This window comes from Ambystoma mexicanum, chromosome 1p (assembly GCF_040938575.1).
Source record: "Ambystoma mexicanum isolate Mex_15411 chromosome 1p, UKY_AmexF1_1, whole genome shotgun sequence".
NCBI lineage: Eukaryota > Metazoa > Chordata > Amphibia > Caudata > Ambystomatidae > Ambystoma > Ambystoma mexicanum.
Window position 1 is genome coordinate 516,775,114 of NC_090921.1, and position 10,145 is coordinate 516,785,258.

Below are 10,145 nucleotides of genomic sequence, written 5' to 3' on the forward strand. Positions count from 1 at the left end.
AACAATAAGTAAAAGTACGGCCAGCAGGTGGCAAGGGTAAGTGCAGCCAACAGGTGTCCAAGAGCTGGTAGTGGGACTGTAGGGATACAGAAACAGTCCCCAAGTGCGGGGGTTGCCAGGAAGGCAGTGCAGGTGTGTGACTGTCAGGGGAGAGGACCTGGGCCCGAGATCAGAAGGTGGCCAGATAACCAGTGCAGTTTCAACCATGAAGTCGGCCGGGGAGAGGAAGAGGAAACGCAGAAACAAAGAGAAAGCTTTTGAGGTGCTTCCGGAACCGGAGATGATTCTCCTCAACTTTCAGGGAGTCTGTTCCAGAGGGAGGCCCCAGCCGAAGAAAGAGATCTACCACCAACTCGTTGCTTGTAGAAGCGATTGACCGTGAGGGAGTTGGAGGCAGATGAGCGAAGAGCTCGAGAAGGAAGATATTTAGAAAGAGAGAGTTGAAGGTATTGAGGCCCCAGGCCCCAGAAGGCCTTGTGGACAATGCAGAGGGTTTTTAACTCCTCGCAGCCACTGGGAGCCAATGGAGAGATTTCAGTCCTGGAGAGATACGATCCCTGGGCTTGAGGCCAAAGACAAGTCTCGCTATCCTGTTCTGGATGAGTTGCAAAGGACGGAGAGTAGAAGCAGGCAGATTTAGAAAGAGGCTGTTACAGTAGTCCAGCCTAGAAAGAACCAGAGCTCTGGAGACAGTGAGCTTCTGGGGGAAGGAGAGGAAAGGTAGAATACCTCTGAGGAGGTGCAGCTGGCAGTGTGACTTCTTAGAGATGTTGGAGATGTGAGGAGAGGAGGAGAGTGTGGAGTCGAAGATGACCCCAAGGTTTTTAGCCTCACAGGTGGGAGCAGGAAGAGGGCCAAGAGAGGCCGGCCAGAGAGTGGCAGGAAAGGAGGGGGTGGGTGTGCCATTGAGGAGAATCTCAGTCTTACTGGCATTAAGGCAGGGGTCATTGGTGGCACACCACTCCTGGATGGCAGACAGACAGTCAGAGATGAGAGAGGGAGAAGAGGTGGCTGAGGGTAGCCTGGAAATGAGCTGAGTGTCATCTGCAAGGCACTGGAAGTTGGGGCAGAGCGTGGCAATGCGCTGAGCAAGAAGTGCCAGGTATTGGTTGAACAGCCAGGGAGAGAGGTTAGACCCCTGACGAACACCACAGGTAGAGATAGAGATGGAGGAGAGGAAGGACCCAAATTGAACCTGGGAGGGTGGATCAGAGAGGAAAAAAGTCAGCCATGCCAGGGCCTGACCTGTGATACCCAAGTTATCGCGAAGACGGTTGAGCAGGATGGCATGGTTGACCGTGTCAAAGGCTGAAGAGAGATCAAGTAAGATGAGGACACGGGGTGGTGGAATAAAGGTCGGAGAGCAGGTCTTCACGGATGTTCAGTAGAGCAGTTTCCGTGCTTCTGGCAGCTCTGAAGCCAGACTGATGATCATGGAGACAACCAACCGATTCAGTGTGAAGATTGACCTGGGAGATGGCCAGCTTTTCCAAGAGTTTGCCCAGGAAAGGAGTGATGGAGATTGGGTGATAGTTAGCCGTGCAGGACGGTTCGGCAGAGATGAAGATTGATCTCAGTAGACCAAAAGATAAACTGGTGAAGGTAATTATTGAGCCTCCAAAAGCACTGTTATCGGAGCATGAAGATCGAAGAGCTGCACCTGTGGCCACTTCTCAAAACTTCGACAAAATGGCAGCAGCAGAGTGCTGTGGAAGGATTACAGATATTTAGTATAAACCATCTGTATTGTCCATTAAATTGCTTAAAAAAAAATAGTCGGGTCCCAAACAATTCAGACACTAAAGGAATTGTTGATATAGCCGAGCAAGACTCCCTTGAAGGGTGGAAACAATGAAACCTAGTAAATAATAATGCATAAAGGAGGGCGCTAATGAAAGTCTTGGCTGATAGCATGGGAATTCTAATCCTATCCAATTAAGCACTGTCCACTTTAAGAATACTTTCCGACTGCATGTATTGTGCCGGTGGTCAGTCAAAATATTGAAAAAAAAATCTCGACTAACAATAATCTCGAAAAAAAAGACCGAAAAAAAAGTCGAATTTCTCTTTTTTTAATTATATATTTATTTTGGGGTCCGGGATTAAAAAAAAAAAAGGTAACAAAAAAAAAAATTGAAAAAGGGGGGGGTAAAGGGGACCCCCCCCCCCCATTTCGAATAAAAAAATGCGACTTTTTTTTCGGCCTTTTTTTTTAGATTTCTTTTTTCAAGATTATGACCATAAACCTATTGTGCCGCATGAGAGTATAATTTGCAATTTGCTACATCCTTGATTTGATTTGGGACAAAAGAAACCTCACGCCTGAAGCAGGAGTGGACATCTACCTGGATAAGACAGCTATATTCTACCATCTACATGATGTATGGTACACACCAGAGAAATCATATTTACTGTAATATACTGTTATGACACTTAGAACACTACCCATAGGAAGCAATTGTATTGAAGGCCAAAGTTGGTAGTTATGGTGATAAACCAAGCTGCCTTGCAAAGTATCCTGAACTGCCCTAACGGTTTTCCTGTATCACCTACAGCTTGGGGGCATGCATGATTGTTTAGGGCATATTCCTCCTCTAAACCATCCCTATCGTCTGGGTCATACTGCCCCCATCCAATGCCGGTCCTCTCCCTAAGCCCCTCCTCTGGCAGCCATCTTCAGATTTTTACTGCACGCTTCAGTGTTGGGTGTCCTTGGGTTGCTCTCTGAGCTATTTTGGACTTGTTTCCACTTTTTCTGCAGAACAGTTATATTTTTGTTCCATCGGAGCCAGTGTGATCCTATCTTCATCGGACGGCAACAGGGATCCGTTGTCGGTGAAGTTGTACGCACCTTAAGGGCGGTTGTTCGTCTAAGTTTCTGGAAGGCCATCTTGGGCCTACTTTGCGCCCTCGGACCATGACGCAAGAGAAAAAGGTGGGAAGGACACTTTTCAGGCCCTGCACCCAATGTGGGCTAAGGAATGTCTTTGTGGAGGACAAACATCAGAAGTGTCTGTGCTGCCTGCACTCGGACCACAACGAGGATGGGTGCGAGATATGCCTGGGCTTCTCGAGGAAAACTAAGGAGGACGGGTATAGTAGGCTGACGGCATGTCTCAAGTCGAGCAAGGTCTCTGACCCGTACTCAGAGCAGGGTCAGGCCTCACCCAGGACTGGGTGGTCCGAGGAGTGGTTTCCATCCGGGAGGAGGTCGAAGTCCTTTGAGGATGCCCAATCCATGGTGGTCCAAGAGAAGGTCAAGAGCTGCAATACCGCCGGGTTTGCCGCTGATGCAGGTCCCAGGTCGGATAGATCGGCATCGCCGTCCGCCTCATTAGCCATCATGCCATAGAGTTCCTCCTCAGCCAGTGAAAAGAGACAGTTTCCCTACACGGATCGAGACGAGAATGCCGCCTAAGGCGACCGGAATGGCCTGGGCATCACTGGCCGCAGTTTGAGCCACCTATGCTCGTGGCTTGTGCCCAACCGCAAGCAGCAACAGCAGTGCTCGGCGGCGTCTACAATCCAAAATGGCGGGCGATCCCTGCGGAGGAGAAAGGGGGAGCTGCACTCGAGCGAGACACGCCTAAGCCGGACCAGAGAAGTCCCGGACAGTAGCCAGATGTGGGCACCCTCCGGCTCCTGTGTGAGCGACTCAGTCCTCTGAGCTAATGGCCCTCTGCAGAGGGAACGCCGCTGCGACTGCGCCAGACAACTTCACTGTGGGAGGTGATATCTCCTGGCTCCGCGCTACACGTAGGTAGGAACCCCGGCTCCTGGGCGTGACATTAAGCTGGGGGCAACGATTGCTCCTACAGCCCTATGGCTTGAAGCCCAGCTGAACAGCTGATCACCCGCCCCAGACATGTGGGGCTCGGCTACACCGGCAGCCTAACTGGAACAGAACCCCTGGGAGCCGCCATACGCACATTAAAGGCGCCCGCTGCAACAGTATGGACACTGAATGACACGTGAATAAAGCAAAGGCAGCAGCAATCAGTGCTGGGTCTTAAAGGGAACTAGAGCCAAATTCACAAATATTGTTTCGGGAAACCCTGGGAACAAAGCATTCTCCTCACTTTAGGTCCTCCCTCCATATCTGGAGGGAGTGATAAACAAAGCTAGGTGGAATCTTAAATATACACTGAACTCAAGGAGTGTTATGGGTTCTCTTCTCCCCTCGACAACATGAACCCTATCCCTGCCGGGGAGACAAGGTAGCTACCACGTGCAGGCAACTCAGGGCTGGAGCCCGCAACAACCTACAGCTGCACACCCAAGTATCCAGAGTGAGGGGGGCAGGGAGGGATTGGCGCTCCCCTCCGTGGAGTGGCCTCCTGTAACGCCTACATTCTACATCTCGGGGAGATGCCACCACAGCATTCTGAAACCCTGCAAATATGGCGAAACATCTCAAAACCCCCAAAAGCGCTGATAGCTTCACCATGTTACTCCCGGCAGAGAAGGGAAAGAAATCCGAAACATCTAAATTCCCGCCCTGCAGCTTTGCCTTTATGTTGGACATTAAAGTGGAATTTAGATCCTGTATGTCAAAGCTTAACACCAAACGTGAGCGAACGGACCAGAGGGTGCTGGAGGGGGAGCAGAGAGTGGGAGAGATGGAAGACCTAACCCAGGAACACGTGGCAACGCTTCTTGAAGTGCAACGTAAAATCCAGACCCTGACTGACAGGAATGAGATTCTAGAATATAAGCAGGAAGATTTGGAAAACAGGTCCCGACGAAATAACCTGCGCATATGGGGGTCCCCTCCTCGATCCCAGACCAGAACCTAGCAGAAAATGTGGGCAACCTGTTCCAATCCCTCCTGCCACATCTCGAAAAGTCCCAACACCTACTGGATCGCACCCACAGATTGCGCTCTCAATGAGTAATAGAAACTGATTCTCCCCCGGACGTGATCACCCAAGTCCATTTGGACACAACAAAGAAGGCAATCGTGGCAATAGGTGGCTCCCGAGATGAGCTATTGTTCCAAGGGCCCCACCTGCAAATCTTTGAGGGCTTAGCGGTAGTGACAATGCAGAAGCAGAGGGCCTTGAGACCTTTGACTTTATTCCCGCAAGACCAGAAAATCAGGTACCGCTGGCTGTTCCCAACTGCGCTTAATTCTCCTAGAAAGGGGTTCTGTGAACGATTAGACATCTAGAGGATGCAAAGATGATCCTACACCCCATCTCACCTGAAAACAGGGATGGCGTCTCACCTGATTCTCCTGATGGCCGTGCTGAAGAACTCCCCATACTCCCCCTATGCGCCCCCCCCAACCACCTAAACCGAGACGACCAGCCTGGTCAAAGGTCCAGAAGGGTCGAAATGCAAGGTGACCTGTCCCCTGGCCCACCGGTCCGGGCATGTGATGCTGCCAATGCTTAGACAATCTGTGTGATATTGGGCTCGCGATCCTGGCCCGTCTGTCCAGTGCCTGCCAAAGTAACAGGGGACACCAGATATCTAAAGATTTACAGCAGGCTTCACACAGCCCATGCTTGACTCCGAGGCGGATGTCACCTGGAATCCCTCCGAGTCCATTGCAGGTAGTTTTGTTTCAATTTGTTAAGGAAATCGCCGACCTCGAATGGTCGTATCCTGTAGGTTTGCAGTTACAGCTTCAAGTCGGAAGCTTACGTTAAAACCTTGGTTACACAGTGTCCATGAAAACAATAGTCCTGAATGGTGGCTGAGCTGCACCCAGCCTCTCCCCCTCGCCCACAGAACTTAAACTCCCTGGGGGAACCTCAGCCACACCTAAAACTGAACTTCATCTTGCTGAATGCGTCAATATAGCAAGAATCTTCCTCACACTCAGACCAAGCTTGATCTGATTTAGGGGAGCACTGTGCTGCCATTGTCAATTATGCACCTTTTTCACCTTTTTTTTCTTTCTTTCTGGGCTTACTGGACACCTTCTCTCTAGCCCAGCAGTAAGGGTGGTAAAGCTGAGATGATCCTTCTTATAAGGATTCTGTCCCCTTACTGTTAAATTGCTTTCCTTCTCTCTTTTTATTTATTTTTTATTAATAAGTTGAATATTAATGAGTGAGGTAGGAGAGTCTCCGGCGCTCGCGATCGCAAATCTGTTGTAATCTGCAACGGAAATGCGTTCGCGAGTGCCAGAAAACAGAGAAAAGGACCAGGGAGAGCGGGAGCTCCCCCTGGTGGATCATGGGTGGCGTTGCTCGTATTATGAGGCTGTGTAGGCTTCACCGAGCCCTGTGGGGAATTCGGCTGGCCGGGGAAGCAAACGTAAGGACGTGAAAGCTGTAACGCTGACAGAAACCTTCAAATGTATCTCGAACGCGAGCAGAGCGTTCATACATGCGCGCTCTCCGACGCCAGCAGGAAGTAGCTGGCATAGGAGAAAACAAAGTAATAAATCACGGAGCCACAAAGTGGGCAATGGCAGTAACGGACAAGTTACAAACGTTAGCAATATATATAATAATATTAAGTTCAAGAATATAATTAATGATATTTAGATTAATAATGTAAACACTTCATAAACAGTGCTGAACATGAAATGTACTTATCTTGCTGTGAGCAGCAAAGAAAGAGGAAGTTATATCATGTTCAGGACTGTTTGAGGAGACCTGCATACCTATCGGAGGACTAATGTCACATGTTAGTGACCTCTGAATGAACTTTAAGGGAATTCCCCTGGGAAATTGAGTTCTTGTTTTCCCCAGCGACTAATGGACATGGTCTAATGTGTTTATTGTGTTTTATTATATACATTTTTAGTGTACCTTCTTTATGCATATCACCTATTGCGCTCAGGTACATAAAAATATCTTGCTGCTGAGCTTTCTTTACGCGTTTGGAATAAAGAAAGAGAAGCATAATGTGAGCCTCCGGTCTTGACATACAATTCCCCTTTATCCAACAGACAATGCTATAAATCACATAAGATCGGTGATGGGTGCTGTGAAAAGGCCTGATAGAATTCAACAAGCAATCCATCTAAACCTGGTGTTTTGGACATAGCAGATAACGCAACACTCGCTCGTGCTATAATTGGCTCATGCTTGGATTATTGCGCAGGCCTGTTGCAGGGCATCAATAAGGGAGAGATTAACCGTCTACAGGTGGTCCAAAATAATGCTGCTCGAGCAGTTACTGGCCTTCGGAGAACTGATCATATCTATGCAGTAAGTAGATTACTTCATTAGCTGGTCCTTCAAAAACAGATTTAATTCAGGACACTATGCATTACTCATGGGTTCCTCTATGGGAAAAATCCTGTGTATTTGGCAAAACAGCAAATCTGGCTCCCTGCTAGGCAAACAACTGCGTTTGAACAAGATGGGACTAAATTTACCCTCAGACAAGCTGTCTCAGGGTCTGGGTGGCTGTTTTTTTTCCTTGCCAGCCCCTCAGCTCTGGAATGGCCTGGCTCTGGATCTGAGATGTTGCAGCACCCTATCAGCCTTTAAACACAGGCAGAAGACAATTCTCTCTGAATACATTTCTTCTGGACTCCCAGAAGTAGTCACTGGATTGAAATTGTTGATCTGTTAATTATTTTTATTTTTTTTGTGATGTCTCTGCACTTATATGTCCAAGGGCTGTATTCTAACACGTACTAAATAAACAATACAAATTTGACTACATTCAATTGATTAATGACTGTTGTACCTCATTAATCAATGTTTTCTTCCAGCCATAAACTGTTGCTATCTGACAATGTTGGTCGCTTTATTTTGTTAAAAGTAAACACATCCAGGTCACTTTGTTGGATTTAAGTCTTCAGTATATAATGATTCATAATAGACCTTAAAGCAGTCACAGATTTCGGCACTAGTAATAACTGATGGCCCATCATCCTTTACAATATTTGTGACTACAGATTGAGTTGCATAACCTTTAAGGGTCTTGGCAAGTAACTCCTCCCCCACTTCACCACTCTGCCAGAAAGTGTAACAAAGAATAAACCTTTCTCTGCCTCTTGTTCCAATTTACATTCCAGACACTTTTCAACTAATAGATTCTAGTCTATCGCTCTCACTTTTGAAGTAGGTCTCTCTTTTTCTACCTGACACCACCCTTCAATGTTGCTTCTCCTTCCTCAACACTACTACTACCCGTCTACCCCACCTTCACCACCCTTTTACTTTAACCCTCACTTTTCACTCGCTCTTCACACTCCCTTTCACTCACACTCATCTTGCATGCATGCGCACTACACAGTACCACTTGCTCTCACCAACTAATACCTCACCTTCTCACAAATGTGCATCCACAGTCCTTCCTCCTACTGGACTCTTGGGCAATTTCCTGTTGCCCCTCTTATTTTCCCGCTCTTTCTTCGATTGGATTATTGGCTAATCCGGTCATGTATTTCCCCACCTGGTGATGTTACAATAATTGGAATGTACAAATACTAGGTTAAGCCTGGTCTCTTTTCTCTGCACGGGGCCACTCTGCTGCAACACTGGTGGTCCAGATTGCAAAGGGCCCGAGTTCATTTTAGGGGGCCGCATTGTGTTCAATCTCAAGGGTAAGTGAAGACTTGTTAAGCAAACACCGCTCTGTAATACGTCCTTGAGGGAGGAGGTTGCTGCAGCAGTTTAGTTTCTGTATGTGCCAGTGCTAGGGAGCAGTGTGTGGCGTGTCTGGCAGCCACATAGGTTCTCTGTTTTTTTTGTTGCTGGCTCTCTGCTGGTTCTGGGGCTCAGGTTACTGTAGACAGATTGTGTATGGCCCTCAGTGCTGCAGTCCCACAGATTGGCTCTCCATACTGCTGATGCCTCACTTCTTGTTGTAGGAAAGAAAAAGAAAAACCGGCCAGCATTTTCTTCAAGTGGTATGGGGTAATGCAAGTCGGTCTACATATGTATGCAGGCACTTGGGGTGGGGACAGGAATTGGGCTGCTCTCAACTGCCACAGTCCCCCTCTGAAGTAGGACTAGCTCTCTCCTCCCGCTCCAAGCCTAGAGGACTCCCCTGACTTTGTTGAACTATGTTCTATCATACTATTTGCCTCAACACACCATCTAGGGTGCTAATTGGTTTTAATTGTAAAATGTTTTATGAAAGTGTTCCAAAATGCAGGTAATAAATGAAGATACTATGATGGGAAAAACAAATCTTTTTAAGAGCTGAGATAGTTATTGGTGGTTTGCCATCCTGTTTCCTTTCTTTCATGCTCTTCCTTTTTGTTCTTTGTGCTAGATTTGTTTACTGTACACACGTTATCTCAAAGCTCACATGAAAGGTCACTTACAGTTACACCTCAAAATGGATACCTTTTCTCTTTTTTTTTCTTTTCAGAACTCTTACACAGATTATTGACCTGGCTTTTAAAGTTGCAAAAGAGACTTCTTTACAGACTCAAAATGTCATTGAAGACACTCAGGGCATCGATGCTGTGAAACCGTGGTATTTTGATGAAGACTTTGTTGTATAATAATATGAAAGACTAGTTTGTGTGGCTTCACCCTTCGTCCCTTTTTATATCCTGTATTCATCTGACTGTTCTTAAATCTATATTCTGATGCACAGCATTTTTAACTGTGGCATTTGCTAGATCGAATCTGTGTCATAGAGCATTTAAACAAAGGAACAACTGACGTTCAATCTCGAAAGACTTGGAGACAAAGTCACAAGCGCTGATGTGGAGCTTCGTTAAAGTTTGGCGATACAAGGAGCATTCCAACATTTGACGGATGGATGAAACACTAAGTAGTTACTCTTAAATACAGATAAATGTTGTCAAGAGTATCAGTTCTTCATTGGAATGCTTTTTTAACCAAACCTGACAATGAATGGCATCTCCCTTAATACTTGATCAATCTGTGCTTATTTGTGTGGCAGGTAATTGAACAATAAAACTATCTTTTAAAGTTCTTGTGAAAAGTGCGGTTTATATTTTTTCGAATTGACCAGATCTAATTGGGTAAGTGACATGGAATGGAAAACTCATTACAGCTTGGTCTCTGCGAACCTCACATTATGATGGAACTTATCTGATATATTAGTGCTTAAATAGTTTGTCTAGTGACCTGTGAAGAATCAAGGGTATTTGTCCCTTCTCCCCAATAGGGAGTCTGCCCCTTTGAGGTGAGCCCGCTCATCAAGACCCTCCCAAGGGTCCTGGGCAATTGGAACTTCACTGGGAGAGGCTC

At 46.9% G+C, this 10,145-nt stretch overlaps 1 protein-coding gene across 3 annotated transcripts in view; it reads left to right on the plus strand.

Moving 5' to 3' along the window:
- LOC138574155 (HAUS augmin-like complex subunit 8) overlaps positions 1 to 9,866 on the plus strand; it is a 414,120-nt gene extending 404,254 nt beyond the window's left edge. For all 3 annotated transcript variants that reach the window (XM_069649390.1, XM_069649391.1, XM_069649392.1), the window contains one exon: positions 9,292 to 9,866. In XM_069649390.1, the coding sequence (XP_069505491.1) occupies positions 9,292 to 9,427 (136 nt within the window). In that variant the 3' untranslated portion in view covers positions 9,428 to 9,866. The remainder of the gene's footprint in view (positions 1 to 9,291) is intronic.
- Positions 9,867 to 10,145: the final 279 nt, after the last annotated feature.